This window comes from Bombina bombina, chromosome 3, assembly GCF_027579735.1.
Source record: "Bombina bombina isolate aBomBom1 chromosome 3, aBomBom1.pri, whole genome shotgun sequence".
NCBI classification, from domain to species: Eukaryota; Metazoa; Chordata; class Amphibia; order Anura; family Bombinatoridae; genus Bombina; species Bombina bombina.
Window position 1 is genome coordinate 1,107,610,363 of NC_069501.1, and position 21,548 is coordinate 1,107,631,910.

General features: G+C 39.3%; 1 protein-coding gene across 4 annotated transcripts in view; it reads right to left on the bottom strand.

Moving 5' to 3' along the window:
- Positions 1-880: 880 nt before the first annotated feature.
- Positions 881-21,548, bottom strand: part of FRY (FRY microtubule binding protein) — a 549,698-nt gene continuing 529,030 nt past the window's right edge. For all 4 annotated transcript variants that reach the window (XM_053708466.1, XM_053708462.1, XM_053708463.1 and 1 more), the window contains 3 exons: positions 18,838-18,948; positions 15,847-16,043; positions 881-2,316 (listed from right to left, as the gene is read on the bottom strand). In XM_053708466.1, coding sequence (XP_053564441.1) covers positions 2,058-2,316; positions 15,847-16,043; positions 18,838-18,948 — 567 coding nt within the window. In that variant the 3' untranslated portion in view covers positions 881-2,057. The remainder of the gene's footprint in view (positions 2,317-15,846; positions 16,044-18,837; positions 18,949-21,548) is intronic.

A 21,548-nucleotide genomic window follows, 5' to 3' on the forward strand; every position in this document is an offset into this window, starting at 1 on the left:
CACCAAACAGCTCTATAACCCTCCCTGCTACTTAATTGCCGCCATCTTGGGTACTGGCAGCTGTCTGCCAGTACCCAATTTGCCCCCAAAAATATTTATAAATTTTGCCCCCAAAAATATTTAAACTTTTCTGTAGTGTAGCAATGTTTTGAACTTTTTTTTTTCATTGGTGTCAGTGGGTAATATGCGCGCGCGCGCCCGCGCGCTGCCGCCTCTTTGCTTCCCTTCCCCCCGGAACACTGCACCATTGATACCGGTGCAGAGAGGGCCACAGAGTGGCTCTCTCTGCATCGGAGGCTTGTTAAAAGGTATTGCAGGATGCCTCCATATCGAGGCATCACTGCAATACCCTGAGAGCTGCTGGAAGCAATTGCGATCGCTTCCAGCACTCTCTTAAACAACTGACGTACCAGGTACGTCCATTGTCACTAACTGCTAGTTTTTGCAGGACGTACCTGGTACGTCAGTTGTCATTAAGGGGTTAAAAGCACATGCATTCAAAGGATACAAGGGTGAATCAAGGTGAATTATAGTAAATTTTCTCTTAATAAGAGGACGTTATAACTTAATATATGGATTGTATATTAAGTTATGAACTGATTTTTAGAGATTAATCCAGACTACAGCAAATATATAAAGAGCCAATCCCGTGTGCACTACTCCAATAGGCCCTTCTGAACTTATCAGGGGAGGTGTAAAATAACAGCACATCAATAAAAAAAAATGCTCAGGATTTCGTATGCAGACGTATGCATTTTCTGTCTGTGTATTGCCTCTGTATTATATATAGATATATATTTTATTTAATATTGCATAGAGTGTTATTTTAAATGACACAATCTCTTAATCTATTAAATAACAGAACATATAACCAAGCATATTATTTGACTGAATAACTTTATCATGTATTTCACTTGAATGTGCTTAACAAAAAAAAACAAAAAAAAAAAGAAATCTTGATAACATCACAAAACTGCAAGTATATGTACAGAATATGAATAAGTTAGACTATGCATAAACAAAAGTGCCTCAGATGTGCAAACAGAATTACATGCAATTCACACTTGACAGCAGAAGATTTGGGGAAAAAGGCGTACGCATGTACTAATATACATATAAATATATATATATGCATAAAATAAAACAAATTTCTATTTCACTTTAAAAGAAACTTTAACTTTGTTGTAACATTTAGACTTTTTTGTAAACCAAATATACATTAAATAAAAATATGCATGCGTGGTCAATGAAAAAGATGAAGTCATTCTTCAAACTTCCACGTTCGGAATGGTAGTTAAGTCATTTCAGCCTTCTTTTTCATTTATATAAATATAATCATAAAAGCAACCCTCTAATAAAAAGCAGCCTGGTTCTTTACAAAATAAAAATTACTTAAACCCTCCTGGGTACGTGGAATCCTCTAACAGTCTATAGTTATATCATCCCGTACCATAGGAACAGCAGTCTAGCAACTCTAGGAAATGTAATTCTTAGCAGCGTAAGGTACAGTAATCATTCTTAAATTACAGTGTACAAGGTAATTACAGTTCCATAAAAATTGTCCTTCATATATACAGGCTCTCAGCTATTGACATTTTGCAACCTTTTGTGGCCAGCCTCATTCTGCCTGTTGACTGTTCATCCAGAAAAGAATTTAAAGAAAATGATAAAAAGTTTTTTAAGATAAAAAAAAATAGATTTTCATTTGTGAAGGAAACATTGCACATTTGCCATCCTAAAATTATGGTTTCTATAAAGGAAGTATTATTCAGTATAGTAGGCTTTGGTATGCAATGGAAGTCTGTTCTTCAGTAGTGTGTAGTTAAGCGTATTCCTAGCGTTAATAAGATTGTCTCTGTTGTCCTACTGCTAAAGCTTTATTTTTACAGTATTGCTACAGATTTGAAGATCTGTCTGCTTTATTTCACAGAAAGTCTTTAAGTTCACGGGAATAACAGCTTGCCCGAATCTTCCTAATATTGTGTAGATATTCAATAACTTTACACCAACAAGACAGCACTTCCAATTTAATGGGATGGACAAAATCTGGCTTCCTGTCAGAGGCTAGTGCCAGAAACATTGGAATCAGGAAGGAAAGTTGAGATCACACGGTAATTTTGAGCCCTTCGAATCATGTCACGAATTTCCATGTTGAGGTCCATCAGCTTGGTGCAGATTTCAGTCAGGTTTTGATTGGAGCCTACAAGTGCATATGTACCAGTCTGTCCCAGTGTTTGATGTCGGAAGTAAATGTTCAGTAGTGTCTGGACCTCATCATCGGAACTGCTCCCGAATATGTCATTAGGCCACAGCTTCCTAGTTAGCAAAAATAAAATAAAAATGTATATAAATACAAAAATAAATATAGTAATTCTTATTATATTTACTTCCTACGTCGTTTACTTACTATACCAAAAACACCTATTCACATAACACTGTATTTTTATATCTGCCCTCAGTAGTTCACAGTGAGGTGATCTGTTTCTAGCAATCACCCTCCTCCTTTCCAGTCTCCTCCAGCCACAGGTTCTCTTAAAAGGACATTAAACACTAAATACCTTTTATGCACCCCCTCTAATTCTGGGTGCCACCATCTTGGAACCTAGGTTTCAAAGCAGATATCAGAAGGAGAGTTGCTGCACATGTGCTAACACATCAGCACTTGAATGCAGTAAAAGCTAGATTTCAACATGGTGGCACTCCTGAATTAAAGGGACAGTCAACACCAAAATTATTATTGTTTGAAAAGATAGATAATGCCTTTACTCCCATTCATCAGCTTTCTACAGCCAACAGTGTTATATTAATATACTTTATAACCTTTAAACCTCTAAATTTCTGATTTTTTCTAAGCCACTAAAGACAGCCCCTTATCACATGCATTTTTATTAGATTTTCACAACAAGGGACTGCCAGTTCATGTGAGTCATATAGATAACATTGTGCTCATGCCCGTAGGTTGTGCAATTAGCTAAAAGGGAAATCAATAGATAATAAATAAAAAGTCATGTGATCAGGGGGCTGCCAGAAGAGGCTTACATACAAGGTAATGACAAAGGTAAAAAGTATATTAATATAACTGTGTTGGTTATGCAAAACTGAGGAATGGGTAATGAAAGGGGTTATCTATCTTTTTTACCAAAAACATTTTTTTAAGTTAGCTGTCCCTTTAAGGGAGGCAAGGAATAACATCAATACTGTACTGTGCTTATAAAATGTTTGATGTCCCTTTAAGGAGGATTGCTGATGCTCATGAGAAGCAAAATAATTGTTTGCAACAGTGAGGATACTAGATAGTTTGAGTGTAGATATTCTTGCGCAACACCACACCCAGATTGCAAGAAGTTGGTTGGGGGCTTGTCAGTCATCCTGGAGAAACACATTTGGACTGTCTGATATTCGCAACCTCTGAAGTTGCGGACATGTTACGAGGCAGCGCATGAGCAAACCTGCACTGAAACGCCCCCCCCCCCAAAGCTACTTAGGCAGCTTCATAAATGGGGGTCTATGTGCTTGCATAATAATTTACATGTAGTATACTGCCTTTTAACATCTATGGACTGTGATCTTATGAGTGTCATACAGATGATTGTATTGCACATCTGAACATTTTTCAACAGAAAAAGTGTTTCCATAGAAGCAGTGGATTCTGGTTATGAATATACAAATGAGCTCCACAGTGCTTCACCTTTTTAAACACGAATCATGGATTCTCTCATAGAGGTATATATATATATATATATATATATATATATATATATATACACATACAGTATCTCACAAAAATGAGTACACCCCTAAGTGGAAATGTCCAAATTGGGCCCAATTAGACATTTTCTCTCCCCAGTGTCATGTGACTCGTTAGTGTTACAAGGTCTCAGGTGTGAATGGGGAACAGGTGTGTTAAATTTGGTGTTATCGCTCTCACACTCTCTCATACTGGTCACTGGAAGTTCAACATAGCACCTCATGGCCACAAACTCTCTGAGGATCTGAAAAAAAAGAATTGTTGCTCTACATATAAATGGCCTAGGCTATAAGAAGATGCCAAGACCCTGAAATTGAGCTGCAGCACGGTGGACAAGACCATACAGCGGTTTCACAGGACAGGTTCCACTCAGAACAGACCTTGCCATGGTCGACCAAAGAAGTTGAGTGCACATGCTCAGCGTCATATCCAGAGGTTGTCTTTTGGAAATAGACGTATGAGTGCTGCCAGCATTGCTGCAGAGGTTGAAGTGGTGGGGGGGTCAGCCTGTCAGTGCTCAGACCATACGCCGCACACTTCATCAAGTTGGTCTGCATGGCTGTTGTCCCAGAAGGAAGCCTCTTCTAAAGATTATGCACAAGAAAGCCCGCAAACAGTTTTCTGAGGACAAGCAGACTAAGGACATGGATTACGGGAACCATGTCCTGTGACCTGATGAGACCAAGATAAACTTATTTGGTTTAGATGGTGTCAAGCGCGTGTGGCGGCAAACAGGTGAGGAGTACAAAGACATGTGTGTCTTGCCTACAGTCAAGCATGGTGGTGGGAGTGTCATGGTCTGGGCCTGCATGAGTGCTACCGGCATTGGGGAGCAAAAGTTCATTGAGGGAACCATGAATGCCAACATGTACTGTGACATACTGAAGCAGAGCATGATCCCCTCCCTTGGGAGACTGGGCCGCAGGGCAGTATTCCAACATGATAACGACCCCAAACACACCTCGAAGACGACCACTGCCTTAATAAAGAAGCTGAAGGTAAAGGTGATGGACTGACCAAGCATGTCTCCAGACCTAAACCATCTGTGGGGCATCCTGAAACAGAAGGTGGGGGAGCGCAAGGTCTCTAACATCCACCAGCTCCGTGATGTCGTCATGGAAGAGTGGAAAAGGACTCCAGTGGCAACCTTTGAAGCTCTGGTGAACTCCATGCCCAAGAGGGTTAAGGCAGTGCTGGAAAATAATGGTGGCCACACAAAATATTGACACTTCGGGCCCAATTTGGACATTTCCACTTAGGGGTGTACTCACTTTTGTTGCCAATGATTTAGACATTAATGGCTGTGTGTTAAGTTATTTTGAGGGGTCAGCAGATTTACACTGTTATACAGGCTGTAAACTCACTACTTTTCATTGTAGCAAAGTATAATTTCTTCAGTGTTGTCACATGAAAAGATATAAACAAATATTTACAAAAATGTGAGGGGTGTACTCACTGTTGTTAAATACTGTGTATATATATATATACTGATAAGCAATTAGTGTTACCAAGCAATTGAACAGGTGTACCTAACAAAGAGGCCGGTTAGTGTGTGTGTGTGTATGTGTATATATATATATATATATATATATATATACACATACACACACACTAACTGGCCACTTTATTAGTGTCAGGGTTTTTTCCCTGTTTTGTTTGCCATGTGCTGCTGGCAGCCATTTTACTCACCTCTCTTGCTGACTCTGGTGCATACTGTGTGATGCTGCTCATTTCCTGCATTTCCTTTTATGGCCAGACTGGTGTACATCTTCCGTGTGAGACACTTTCATGGGCTCTCTGATGCGATTAAAGACGAAGTTGCTGCCAGAGATTTACCAGAAGATCTCGAGGCATTGGTGTCTTTTTTGATCCTAATTGACATCAGACTAAGTGAGAGGCCCTCTTTCAAGGAGCGCTTGTGGAAGCCTCCTGTTCCATTGTCTCCTACGTGTTCGTTCCCACCCATGCCTCCCACTCCTCCCATGCCTCCTGGTCCTGAGTCACCAGGTACTGCTGAGCCGATGCAGTTGGGATTCACAGGGCCACCCTTTTGAAGTCTTGTCCTACACAGCTGGGAAACGCTCACACCTAAAGTAATGCCGGGGGCAGACCTTGGGTGGTTTATCCTTGTCCCCGGAACCGCTAAAGGAGAAACCTTTGGTCACAGTTGTGCTTTCCTGGGTGGACTCCTCCATAGTCACCCAGGCTCTTGTTGACTCCGGTGCTGCGGGCTATTTCATTGACAGTGCTTTTGTATCAAAGCACTCCATTCCTGTTTTGCCTCGGTCTGTTCCGCTTGCTATTGAGGCCATTGATGGCAGGCCCCTTCAGCCCGCACTCGTTACTCACGAGACTGCTTAGTTATCCATGGCTGTTGGGGCTCTCCATTTTGAAACCCTCCAGTTCCAGGTGATAAACTCTCTGCATTTTCCGGTTGTTCTGGGTTATCCCTGGCTCCAAAAGCACAATCCCAGTCTCGACTGGCGCAGGTCCGAAATTTTGTCGTGGTCTCCGCAATGTATTTCCACTTGTCTTCGGAAACCAGTTAAAGTCTTGTGCACTTCTTCAGTATCTCAATTGCCAGAGGAGTACAGAGAGTTCCTAGACGTTTTTGACAAGGTGCGTGCCGGTACGTTGCCTACTCACCGGTCTTACGATTGTGCCATAGACCTGCAACCCAGAGCCATTCCTCCTCGTGGCCGGGTTTACCCTCTGTTGCAGAGAATTGTGCTATGGAGGAGTATGTTGCCGATGCTCTGTCGCGGGGGATCATCCGCAAATCCTGCTCTCCTGCAGGGGCTGGCTTCTTCTTTATGAAGAAAAAGGGTGGCGAGTTAAGACCATGCATCAATTATAGGGTTCTTAATCATCTAACCATTAAGAATGCTTACCCTATTCCGCTCATTACGGAACTCTTTGACCGCCTCAAGGTCTTTTACTAAACTTGATTTGAGAGGAGCGTACAATCTCGTTAGGATCAAGGAGAACCATGAATGGAAAACAGCATTTGACACCAGGAGCGGGCATTATGAGTATCTTGTAATGCCCTTTGGCCTATGTAATGCTCCTGCTGTTTTCCAGGAATTTATTAATGATGTCCTACGAGATATGTTGCAACAGTGTGTTGTGGTGTACTTGGACATCCTCATACACTCACCCACACTTGAGGCTCATCGTTCTGATGTTACACGGGTTCTTCAGAGACTACGTGAGAATGGCCTGTTTTGTAAACTCAAGAAATGTGAGTTCCATCAGACTCAAGTAACCTTCCTAGGTTATGTTATCTCCGTTGCAGGGTTCTCCATGGATCCTGACAAGTTATTTGCAGTTCTGCAGTGGCCTCGCCCAGTTGGTCTTCGGTCTATTCAACGTTTTTTGGGGTTCGCTAATTACTATAGAAAGTTTATTAAAAACTTTTCTTACTTGGTCAAACCTATCACAGACATGACCCGTAAAGAGAATGATCCACTCCATTGGTCACCTATTGCCATTAAGGCCTTTGATAGTCTTAAGACTGCCTTTGCTGCCGCTCCAGTTCTGGCTCATCCTAACCCTGTCCTGCCTTTCGTTCTTGAGGTTGATGCGTCTGAGACTGGAGTAGGTGCCTTCTTGTCTCAACATCCTACGCCTGACAGTTCCTTGCATCAGTGTGGTTTCTTCTCTAAGATATTGTCTACAGCGGAGTGCAATTATGAAATTGGCGACAGGGAATTACTGGTCATAATTTTGGCACTCAAGGAATGGAGGCATCATCTCGAGGGTACTAGCGTGCCAGTGCTCATTCTTACTGACCACAAGAATTTAACTTATCTATCTGAAGCAAAACGTTTGTCGCCCTGACAGGCCAGATGGGCGCTATTTTTGTCTTGGTTTAATTATGTGGTCTCCTACCTGCCTAGTAGTAAGAATGTTAGGGCTGATGCCCTCTCTCAACAATTTTCCCCTCTGTCTAAGGAGGAGTCTGCACCTACTCCAGTTATACCTCCTGACCATATTTTGGCTACCATATGTACTTATTTGACTTCTCCCTTGGGGGAGGAGATCCTGGCTGCACAAACCAATGCACCTCCTGAGAAACCTAGTGGTAAGTGTTTTGTTCCTGAGAATATTCGAACTAAATTTTTACACACTTACCACTATCCTAAAGCCGCAGGTCACCCAGGCAAGAACCAAATGATTTGGTCTGTCACTCGACAATTCTGGTGGCCAGGTCTTCATTCTGATGTTGCTGCATTTGTTGCCTCCTGCTCAGTTTGTGCACAGACTAAGACTCCTCTACATCTTCCTGTGGGTCTTCTTCAACCTATTGCTAATGGTGAGCGTCCTTGGACACATCTTTCCATGGACTTCATTGTCGAGCTCCCTGTTTCCAATGGCAATATTATTATCCTTATGGTGGTTGACCGTTTTTCTAAAATGTCACATTGCATTCCCTTGAAGAAGTTGCCTACCGCTCAGAAGCTTACTTCAATTTTTGCCCGGGAGGTCTTCCGTTTACATCGGTTACACAAGGAGATAGTGTCGGACCGGGGTAGCCAGTTTGTCTCCAGATTTTGGCGTTCCTTTTGTGCTCAAATGGGGATCCAGCTTTCCTTCTCCTCGGCATATCACCCTCAATCCAATGTAGCTGCGGAACGGTCTAATCAAGCTCTGGAACAGTTCCTCCATTGCTATGTCTCAGATCACCACAATAATTGGTCTGAACTGTTACCTTGGGCAGAGTTTGCTCGTAATAGTGTTATTAATGCTTCCTCCAAGTTATCCCCGTTCATGGCGAATTATGGGTTTCAACCATCCTTGTTGCCCGATTCATTCATTTCTCAGGGTATTCCGGCTTTGGAGGAGCATCTCCGGCAACTCCGTTCCACGTGGGTGCAGATTCAGGATTGTCTTCATCGTTCTATGCAGCGCCAAAAGTTCCAGGCTGATCGTAGGCGTCTGCCAGCGCCTTCCTAGCAGGTTGGTGAGAGAGTTTGGCTGTCCTCCCGCAACTTGAATCTTCATGTGCCTTTTAATAAACTGGCTCCCCGTTATGTTGGTCCTTTTCGAATACTCTGACGGGTCAATCCTGTGGCCTACGCTCCTGACCTTCCTCCTGCAATGCGCATCTCCAATGTTTTTCATGTCTCCCTCTTGAATCCATTGGTTTGTAATCGGTTTACCACTGTGTTGCCTTGCCCCCGTCCTATCTTTGTTGACAACCATGAGGAGTATGAGGTCAGCAGCATTATTGACTCTCGTATGTCCAGGGGCCGCGTACAGTATTTGGTTCACTGGAGGGGCTATGGTCCTGAGGAGCGTTCATGGGTTCCCTCCTCTGATGTTCATGCTCCCGCCCTCCTCCATGCCTTCCATGCCCGTTTCCCCAATAAGTCTTTTGTCCTCCCGCAGGGGAGGGGTCGTTGAGGGGAGGGTACTGTCAGGGTTTTTTCCCTGTTTTCTTTGCCATGTGCTGCTGGCAGCCATTTTTCTCACCTCTCTTGCTGACTCTGGTGCATACTGTGTGATGCTGCTCATTTTCTGCACTTCCTTTTATGGCCAGACTGGTGTACATCATCCGTGTGAGACAGGATGCAGTCTCAGAATTGTGATGTCATCACTTATTATTTAAAAGGGCCTCTGTTCAGTATGCTTTGCCCTTGCATTGTCTCAGACCTGTTTGTGAGAGCTCCTGTGTATTACCTGGCTGTCTGACGTCCCCCCTAGGTCCTGATCCCTGGCTTGTTCCTGACTCTGCTGTTCTTCTTGTTCCTGATTCCGGCTCGTCTGACTACTCGCTTTGGCTCCTGACTCAGCTCATCTGACTACCAGCTCTGGTTTTGATTCCTGGCTTGTTATTTGACTTGTGGACTTTTTATTATTTTTTGCTATTAATAAAGGTGTGATTATTTTTGCACATCTCGTCTCAGTCTGATTCCTGGCACCCTGACATTACGCAAGGGCCATTAATCCTCCACCTTTACCTGCCATAATTTCCAGGATGGATGAACAGGATCACCGCTTGGATCAATTTGCACTAGCCCTGCAAACCCTGCTGACTCGCACTGACCAGAGAATGGTCAGAAAAAGAGAAAATATCCAGTGAGCAGCAGTTGTGTGGATGAAAACACCATGTTGATGTCAGAGGAGAATGGGCAGACTGGTTTGAGATGATAGAAAGGCAACAGTAACTCAAATAACCACTCGTTACAACCAAGGTATGCAGAGTACCATCTCTGAATGCATAACACGTCGAACCTTGAAGCAGATGGGCTACAGCAGCAGAAGACCACACCGGGTGCCACTCCTGTCAGCTAACAACAGGAAACTAAGGCTACAATTTGCACAGGCTCACCAAAATTGGACAATAGAAGACTGAAAAAACATTTCCTGGTCCGAGTCTTGATTTCACCTGCGACATTCAGATGGTAGGGTCAGAATTTGGCTTAAACAACATGAAAGCATTGATCCATCCTACCTTGTATCAACGGTTCAGGCTGGTGGTGGTGGTGGTGTAAGGGTGTGTGCCAATTTCTTGGCATACTTTGGGCCCCTTAGTACCAATTGAGCATTGTTAAAATGTCATAGCCTACCTGAGTATTGTTGCTGACCATATCCATCCCTTTATGACTACAGTGTACCCATCTTCTGATGGCTACTTCCAGCAGGATAATGCACAATGTCACAAAGCTCAAATCATCTCAAACTGGTTTCTTGAACATGACAATGAGTTTACTGTACTCCAATGGCCTTTCAATCCAATAGAGCACCTTTGGGATGTAGTGGAATAAGAAATTTGCATCATGGATGTGCAGCTGACAAATCTGCAGCAACTGCGTGATGCTATCATTTCAATATGGACCAAAATGTCTGAGCAATGTTTCCAATACCTTGTTGAATCTATGCCATGGAGAATTAAGGCAGTTCTGAAGGCAAAAGGGGTACTAGCAAGGTGTACCTAATAAAGTGACCGGTGAGTGTGTGTGTATATATATATATATATATATATATATATATATATATACACACAGTATGTATATATATATATATATATATAATTTTTTTATTTTTGAAACTCCAAAAAGAAACTGCACTCACTGGAGTTACCAAAAATAGTCATAACCGTGACGTTTCAGGGTAAAAAACACCCTTCCTCAGACCAAACGTTTGGCCTGAGGAAGGGAATTTTGGACCCCGAAACATCACTGTTATGCATTCATTTCTATTTTTGGTAAATCCAGTGAGTGCAGTTCCTTTTTGGAGTTATAGATTTATTTACTGATCTGGCACCCTGGTTGCTGATTTGCTTGAAGTGGGAGTGCAGATACCTTGGGATATTGATATATATATATATATATATATATATATATATATATATATATATATATATATATATCTCCAAACAGGCACGCACTCTGGATTTTTTTAAAGTGCTATTTATTTTTCAAAGAGACGTGACGTCTTGATAAAGGCCTTTGAGAGGCTGAAACGCGTCGACAACTGGTAAGCCTTTTTTTTCATTCATGACATTGATTTGAAAGTATCTAAACTATTGCACTTTTCTTTTGTAGGAAGACTGCACAGGATCTTATATACACTTTTTAAGAGGAGCAGCATATCACTTATACACAGCTCTGGGGAGTAGAACATCTATTACACAGCTCTAGGGAATTGAGCACTATCTGCAATTTATTAAAGGATCATTCACTGAGGATTTAAAGTTCCACTGAACTTGGTTTTAAATCCCATTCATCAAGTTTATCATAGCAACCTAAAGGATCTTTTATGCCTTAAGGCTATCACGGATTGACTGATTTATTTTACACAGCGCGGCTTTGGATTTAACATTTAGCTTTTTTTGCCAGATTTTTTTTTTGCCTAATTTTTAGCTTTTCCTGCACTAACAAAGCTTATCACAATTTATAAACATTTTTCGCCATCACAGTTTTTTAATTTAATACATTTTTCAATTTTTTCACATTTTATTAAAGGGACACTACCCAAATTTTTTCTTTTGTGATTCAGATAGAGCATGCAATTTTAAGCAACTTTCTAATGTACTCCTATTATCAAATTTTCTTCATTCTCTTGGTATGTTTATTTGAAAAGTAAGAATTTAAGTTTAGATGCCGGCCCATTTTTGGTGAACAACCTGGGTTGTCCTTGCTGATTGGACAGCACCAATAAACAAATGCTGTCCATGGTTCTGAACCACAAATTTGCTGGCTCCTTAGCTTAGATGCCTTCTTTTTCAAATAAAGATATCAAGAAAACGAAGAAAAATTGATAACAGAAGTAAATTAGAAAGTTGCTTAAAATTGCATGCTCTATCCGAATCATGAAAGAAAAAATTTGGGTTCAGTATCCCTTTAAGGTAAACACATAGTTGAAGGAACCAATGCAATTTGCTTAAACGCAAACACAGAAACTCATTAAATTTTTTTTTTTTTTTTTTTTAAATCAAAAATTTTTATTAAGGTAATTAGCAAAACAAACAAGAGCCACATATTGATAATAAAACAAGTTATTACAAAATGAACATGGCTAATATCAATAGCAAATCATGTTAGACATATTGAGAACATGCATATCCTACTATATCGCCAGCATATTTCGGATATATATATTATAAGATTTACCGTGATACCTTATATTTTTATTTTTTTTAGATAATAATATTATAGTACCTCATTAGCAAAGCATTCTGCCTGTTAGTATGATATTTTCAATTGTTATATGTAGAATAAAGATTATAAATGAGAGATACATTTTTACCCCATAGGGTGCAAAATACTAATTAAATTATAGTAGTAATAATAAAGAGATAGAATACACAATATAGTTAATACCATAAACCATGTTTCTTCACTTAACAGATAAGGTTACTCTAGAACCTATTCATATTCATGGCACATAAGAGGAAAATTGGCTTAAATATATGGAAAGTAGCGGATTAATACCGCAATAGAATTCACCATATTGGGTGAACAATAATGAAAGAAATAAAATAATATTACCCCTCAGGAGCTCTTATTAACTTGGAGGGGGGGGGGGGGAGGTAGTACAGGTATATACTGTGCAGGACAATTACCAATATTTCTCTAAAATGACAGCAGATATAGATATTTTATATAGATATCATACAATCAATTATATCCTATGACCTTTGTAATAAGGGTATATAGGTGATCTCAAGTAGAGAGTGTTGAAGGCAATCTAGGAATGGGCCCCTTCCAGAGCTTTAGCTGTCAGTTACAATAACACACCTGTATGATGCAATACTCAAGTGAAGGCGTGACACCTACAACTAAAGTTAAGAGTCCAGCTAAAATTATCAATATATAAGATAAGGTAGGATAAGAGATCTAGTGTCAACGTCTCTCTTCATGACATCAAAGTCTGAATATTGAAGGGGACAAGTATGAATTTGTCCACCTAATTTAACCGTGGCTGCAAGGATTATATATAAATAATCTTAATCATAAAGTGTTAACATACATTTAGTCGGTTAAATAAAATAGTGCTAGATCCCAAAAACTTGTCTACGCGCCACCTCAAGGTATACTAAAGGAGAGTAAGCGTGTCACCTCGGCCGCCGGCGACACATCAATACCATGCGTAACAGGAGATGAGGTGCACTATAGGGGAATACTTCTAGTAAGATACAAATAATATATAGACAAAAGGACCTAACATAAAAAAAAATATAAACACATTGAACTGAACCTATGGATTTTGACAGAGAAAAACCTTAAGACATATTTGAGCATTGCAAAATGACAGTATCTGATGCATAGACATAACAATAGGATAACTTTGGGCTGAAATTAAGTGTATAATACAAGGTGACTATTAAAGTCTACTAAAAGTAACATCTGTGATATGCAAGTCTCTTACAGGGAACCAAGGATTGTGTAAATATAGGAGCAGGCTATGTTGAGAACCAAAAGTTATTGCTGATAGATCTGTATTGTATATCCCATAGGAAACAGTCATTTAACTATGAATCAGCCAAAACTCTCATATAATCCTGTACTCCCAGCGCTGCTAATGGTATCTCACCCAATTCCAGCTGGGTCTGCAGTAAGTTCCTCTGTAGTGGAATATAAAGGCTGAAAGCTGAAATGCAGGGTCACCGCTTCTGCCAATTTAGCCTCCGGTCTCTCAGGAATGCTGTGACATGTTGGAGGTGGCTTTTTCTGCTTAATAGTAGTAGCAAGTCTCTGCTCATGGTGTAGGCGATGCGACGTATGGTCTAATGGCTGCGACAGCACTTCTTTCTGTAATGGCCGTTCCGGAGTTTCTGCAGTACTCACGGCAGCCGTTATATTATCCACTTGCAGCACACTATATTGGCCTTGTGATGAATAAGGTATGTCTTCATCTCCAGTTCTACATAGTGATAATTGGCGACATGTTGTTGAGGGATCTGTCAGCAGGGAATCGTTCCATGTGTCTCCAGGGGCGTTTCTGATCTCGCCTCTCAGTGCCGAACTGAGTGTGTCTGAAAGATCAGCAAAGCGGTTTACAATCTGTTGATCCAGATCTTGTAGTAAAATATAGAGCAGTTCCGGAGTCTTTTCCATATTAAAGACAAATTCAGGCTTAGATCTGCAGGCAAATGATATCAGAGGTAGGCCCAAGCATCTCAACACTCACAGTATGCCAGCTCTCCACAATATGGGCGCAAAGCACAGAGTTAACATCTCAGATTGACTCATGCATAGTGTCTTTCCCTTGTAGATCAGCTAACATAAGTCTACATATAAGTTTAGCTCATTCCGTTTCTATAGATAGTAACTTTAATTAGATATGGCCTAGGAGCTCAGGGTACACACGTCTGATCATCCTGGCTGTTGGCTCCGCCCCCCAGAAACTCATTAAATTTTATTAGGAGGAAAGCTACACACACACCAGGCCATCGGGCCATTATCAATATACCTGGATTTAGGCCAATATTTTATTAATATTTTATATATTAAATAATATTTGATTTATTGTAATATATTGCATTTTATTGGATGTTGTATTTATAGTGTATTTTTAATGTTAAATAAGCACATGGATCCATGTTTCTTATCTCAAGACTTGTATTAATTACTTGAATAAATGTATTAATGTAACTTAAGACTTGTATTAACTACCTTAATAAATGTATCAACGTAACTATTGATATTTCATATATTTATATCTATATCTATTATCAGACACAGCCTCCGTCAGGTTAGGCGCATTGGTATTCTTCTCCATATCTTTTAAAATTAAATAGCACTTTTAAAAAAATCCAGAGAGTGTGTGCCCATTTGGATATTTATACTACTTTGCCCACACCCTGGTCGATGCTGAAGGAGGTGAGAGTGTGCTTTCTACTACGATATATATATATATATATATATGTGTGTGTGTGTGTGAGAATATATGTACATAAAATTTGTTATATAGTGAAAAGTGTAGCTACTTAAATATTTAAATGAAGTGGAGTGCAATGTTATGCAAAATCACTATTAACTCAAATATTTTAATTATTTGAAATGCATAATATGTTTGTTACACAAGAACCAGATTTATGCTAGCCGGATAAATTAATTTCTTTCATGATGGTGAGAGTCCACAAGCCATATCATTTTTATACAGACTAAACACAAAGGTAATAGTTTGTTGAATGCCTTAAATCCAAGAAGCTTCACAATCAGTGTTTTTCGGCAGTAAGTAAGTTGAATGTAATATTTTTGCAAAGTCAGTCCTATATAATAGCTTACAGGACAGAACTTAGATTAAAAAAGTAAAAAAAAAGCTCATTTTAAATCTTTATGTGTGGACAGATAAATGTTGTTGTTTTTTTAAAGTTTCTTATTAACTAGAATTCCTGTAGGTCTTTATGGTGTATCACTTTGCAACTCTTAGATCAGGTACAGTATACATATCTGTATGAGCAATTCTCATACTTTTATGTTCGATAGTGTGCCAGAAGTTTACAATGACCTTGATTTCTTTGATTAATAAAACATGAATTGCTTTCCAAATAGTAAAATTCCATGTATCAAATTCCTGCAGGCTACAAGAAAGTCTGTGTTTCTGGCGTCTAAGTTTCTTCAGGTTGCTTAGCATTGGAAGCTTACCTGCATTCACGTATTTGCCGCAACGCCTTCCCAAGTTCATTGTTCTTCAAGCACTCCAGCATTGACTGAATGGCAAACTCTGTGGAGCTAAATGTGGGCTCATAAGACGTGTCCGTAAGAGACTCAGCAGCTATATATACTGTTGCCTCTTTAAGATTCTTCTTCAGTTCATTTAATTCTCTTGACATATTGAGTAACTGCAAAAAAGAAATAAGCCTTAACATGCATTCCTAATTTAAACCCCACACTGCAGTCTGCAATAACAGTAGGTCACCCTTGCCTGAGCATTAGTTGCTGAATGAGAACCACTTGTGCCTGTGCAGACACTCTTAAAGCGACAGGGACATTGACAAAAGCATACAAATATACAGTTTATTACTATGATATAAGTTATACAGGGATAATGTTACAAGCTTTACAATCAAACTATTTGGTCCAAATTATAAATATAATATTTTGTAGCAACTCTTGGCTCAGTCCTGGCTGTCTGTAGTTTTTTTTAATGGGACATACCAGAGGCGTAACTAGACACCACAGGGCCCAGGTGCAAGAATCTAAGAAGCCCCCCAACAAAAAAAACACAGAAAAAAAATGTGAATCAGATTACATGTCTGCAAGAGGTACCCTGTGCCCACAGTCTGTGAGATGGTCTGACCCCCTATTACTGTATATAGTGACACTGTTTAACCCACCAGTACGGTATATAGTGAGTTAGTAACACAGTCTGTAATCTGCCGGTGAGATGGCTGGCCTGACCCTACCCACTCCAGTACTTTATAAAGTGACTACAGTAGTCAGTGACATGGTCCATCCCCCTCTCCCGTACTGTATATTAGGGTTATCATCCGTCCCTTAAAATACAGAACACTTATAAGTTACACATGCTGCAGGGTGTGCAGGGAGGAATATGAATAGTGCTGTCCAGAAACACAATACATGTTCCTCCCTGCACACCCTGTAGCATGTGTAACTCATAAGTGTCCAGGAAAACATGGCTGAGGTGGCAACCCTAACTGTATATAGTGGTACTGTATAGTGACAATGTTTACCCCTGCCCCTCCCCCATGCTAACAAGGTCTGTAATTTGCTGGTTCCACAAACACACACACACACACACACACACATACATGCATAAATACACACAGTCACATACATACACACATATAAACACCAATGGGTAAAACAGAAACACTAACCCCTGTAGTCAGACACACTAGTAAAGCATCATGTCACACTCACATGATATCAGTGCAGGCAGTGGCAGGTCAACGTTTTTTGTTGGGGGGAAAAATATATTTTTGTAAGCTGGGTCCCCACCCACAGGGGCCCATTCGCAGTTGCGACCTCTGCACCCCCTGTAGTTTCGCCCCTGGGACATACTAATACAATTACTAAACAAATGAAATTTTGTTTTACCATTCCCAGATAACTATCTGAGCCATAATCAAATTAAGAGCTATTTCAATCTGTTGGAAAAAAAAACAGCTTTTCAAATGATTGTGGTACTTGATCATTTTCACCAATATTATCCATTACAACATTTATCATGCCTCTTTGCACTTGATACATGTTCACAAATAAAATTTTAGCATAAGAATGCTCATGATGACTGCAATAAGTTGGATGGTATAAAAAATAAAAAATATTAAATTGAGACACAATAATAGTAAAGGGTTAATTGTGCACATCATTAATTGAGTGTTGTTTGCAAATTATAGTAAACACACGGGACACTAATTGATTATTTTTGATAAAGTACTTGCCCAGCACCTATTTCTTTTCACTGTAGCTCTGTATTATGCATACAAGCCTATAACATATGTTTTTGTGTTTGTACAAGACAAAGTGGCAAATTCACATGTTTGAGCATTATCCTTGGCACCTCTAGCAGCCTAAAATACTCAAAGAAATGCTTTTTGTGGGCATCAGGGTATGTTAATAATATGAACTAATATATTCTGCTTTTTAGCACAACCTTTATATTTCTGTGTAGACTATACCAGTGATTTTTACAGAAAAGTTATGCAAACAAGATTCAGTAGAAGAAATCACACTCCCAAAGATAATTGAAAAGTAGCATTTTAGTACTTAAGTTTTATCTCAGCCAGAGATAAGACAAGGAAGCCTTTGTATTTATATAGAGTGATAAGATAATTAGACCTGTTCTCTCTTTAAGTTCATTGCATTTTAATGGGGTGTGGTTTCAAAGAGCAAAGACAGATATATTATATACAAATATAAAACTAAAGGACCAATTGCTCATATTTTTTACTCTGCAACTTATATAACAAGTCATTGGAAACACATTAAGGGGAAATATGTTTTACAGTATACAGAGGAGCGTTACTACCATTGGTGCAGCGGCACCAGGGCCCAAGTCCTGGGAGGCTCATAGCACCCAGTCTATACATAGGTGCCTATGTGGTCATTATCTCTGTATATATATTTATTATACTGTGCAGCATACTCATCAGTGTATAGATACTCACATCATTATACAGAAATGCATGCTCACTATTAGGGATAGATTTATTAAATGTTGGGAAGACATGATCCGCTGTAGCGAATCATGTCTGCCCAACATCGCTAAATGCTGACAGCATACAGTGTCAGCATTTAACATTGCACAAGCATTTCTGCTGAAATGCTTGTCCAATGCCGCAGCCTGAACAATCACAGCCAATTGGCCGCTAGCATTATCAAAACAGGAATATTCACAAAATTGTGGAATGTAGATAAATACTGAACCATATATATATATATATATATATATATATATATATATATATATATATAGATATAGATATATTTAGATATTACCAGTTGTTAAAAGTATATTCTAGAACGGATTACAGCACAAAAACAATAACAATATTGCCTAATTTTGAGCAAATTCATATTTGAGCAAATTGTTTCCTGTATACAGAAGACACATACATGAATAATAAAAAAGAATATAAATCTAATATTACACATCTAATAGTGACTTACCTCTGGCATGGAGCTGACTTCATGCACTTGTCCAATTAGTTTACAATATGACTGAAAAAGCAGCAACAGCTGGAAGTGAAGCTTATACAGTCTCTGGCACAGTTCCAATTGCTGAAAAATAACAAAATTATTATATATACATTGCAAAGTGTAACAATTATTTATACATTGTAGAGTGTAAATAATATGCATTGCAGAGTGTAAATATATATGTATTGTAGAGTGTCAGGGCCGGCTCTTGCATATAGACAGTCAAAGCAGCCGCCTAAGGGCGCACCTGTATGGGGCCGCCAATTTACAATATGAGAAAAAAAACATTTTTTTATTTTTTATTTAAATTTTTTATTCACTTGCTGCTTAATGGCATCCTCGCACAGTAATTATGCAGCAGCATTTGCCTCTGTAGCGGCGAGCGCTCCTCTCCTTTACCAACTCCCCTCTGCTCTGCTGCCCTCCCCTACATGTACCGGGAATCTGCTAACCCGATTGGAGGATATGGGTCACATACTCAGAGGGACACGTTGGCGGCACTGACACAGTTGCTGGACGAGAACGCCCAGAGCTCAAACCACCTGCTCCACAGAATCAAGGTATTTCAGTGAAACCTATAGAGGCTTCAGATTTCGCGAATAGCATAATGATAGCCGCTGCTTGTGGTATTACAGAGAAAATTTAAAACACTGTAATAATAATAAGACTGTTTGGGGGATTAAGATTATCAATGAAACCGCTGCACAAACAAATATCTGAGACTGTTCCAAATAGGAACTATGGAACTATAATATTTACAGAGTTACTACCCAAAGAAATTAAGAGCAGACTTTTTCAATACCTCTACGTTTGAGAGGGGCAGTCATATATTTTCATAATATACATTTCTTATTCTTTAAATAAACGTTTAACTGTGGCAAGTGCTGTATTTAAAGAAAAACATTTTTAACACACACACAAATACATAAACTACTCACACACTGGCACACATTCGCAAACACCCAAATGGGTAATTATTTTCTCTATAATTATAGATAATAGTTATCTGTAGGTTTTGTTAGCATATCTCTGTAACAGTTTGTCAAAGACTAGAAATGGAGGGGTATGTAATCGGGGGTGGGGGGGCGGCAAAATGTATCCTTGTCTGTGTGGCCAAAAATCCTAGCACCGGACCTGCCTCTTGTGTCACTTTTTAGAGGAGAGAGTAAAGCACAGCACCACAGCGGTTATTAACTACATCTTTAGAAGGTTATTTTGCAACTGGTTGTTATTACCTTTGCCAACATTATAATTTATAATGTTGCACAATCTTCAAGCCATGTGAGAATTTGCAGGTGAGATATGATAGGATACTATTCTGAGATATCGCTATACGCAGATAAAACTAAATTGCTTTTGTACTAATTACAGAATCGTCCTCAGTAGAAATTCAGGTCTTGACAAATACTAGGTTAAAAATGTGACTACCTGGAATGACATTGGTTTCTGAAGCTATGTGGGTAAAGGAACAAACTAATCTCAAAACTAATTGATTATGTTAAAGTGCAATATAAAATAAGTTAAGAGTATCAATAGCAAACTGAATAATAGACTTTTGCATAACATTTTTATAATCCTTAAAACATTTTGAATCTGTAAAAACACATAAAACCCACATTGTAACATAATATGTTTTAATACGAAGCTCATCTTCAAAGGATGCCGTGCTTCAATCTACAAACACAACATGGCAGCACCCACTGCTTTATAGACACTAAATCTTTGCATGTATTTTTCAATATTTTATACATCTTTATACATTTTTTTAACATTTAATAATATCTTATATAATTAAAATATACATCAGTATATTATTCTCAGGCTAACCTATGCTTTGAATATATCATTCTAGCTAACATTTTTTATTATTTATTTACTGTCCCTTTAACTGCCAGTGGGGATTGCAATGTAGGGTACTTCAAGTACCTCTTGCAGTAAAGACTTAGGGGGAGATTTAATAAGCAGCGGAAGCTGCTTTCTCTGCCTGCAGTTTCCGGCTCGCAGCAGTAGATATCCTTTCCCTCGTACACCCGGAAGTCTCGCTCGGCGGACCGCAATCATCCCCCTGCTAGCTTGTGCAATGTTAAATGCCGACAGCATATGCTGTCAGCATTTAGCAATGTCGGGTGGACATGATTCACTATAGCGAATCATGTCCGCGTGACATTAGATAAATTGACCCCTGGTGTAGTTAGTGTATTGGTTGTCCTCCCCTCAAGACACAGGCAGAAAACACTTAATCACTATAGCAAAGCAGTACAAAACATATATAAATATATATATATATACAGTATATATATAAGTATAGGTTATATTCATTGCAAGTCTAAAGGTAATTTAAAATATATATGTTATTGTAAAGAGCATACATTTTATTAACACATTATCATTGCATGTGTTAATCCCTTGGTGGTCGTGTAGGGCTGCAGTGCATTGTTAAATAATGTGTTTCAGCCTTTTCTGGGTTTCAAGTGTTTAATAGATAATACCACTGGTTAATAATTATTTATTAGAATTTAAGAAAGGTAAATTGTGTCTTGAGAGCTGTATTTGTGCTGAGCTTGGTTTTGGGTGCAAAGTAGAGACACATACATTTCAATATAATCCTCCAAGAATTTTTTTTTGCCTAATTTCTCTTGCCTGCAAGTGAAAAACAGCTACTGATCATGGGAATATAGGCA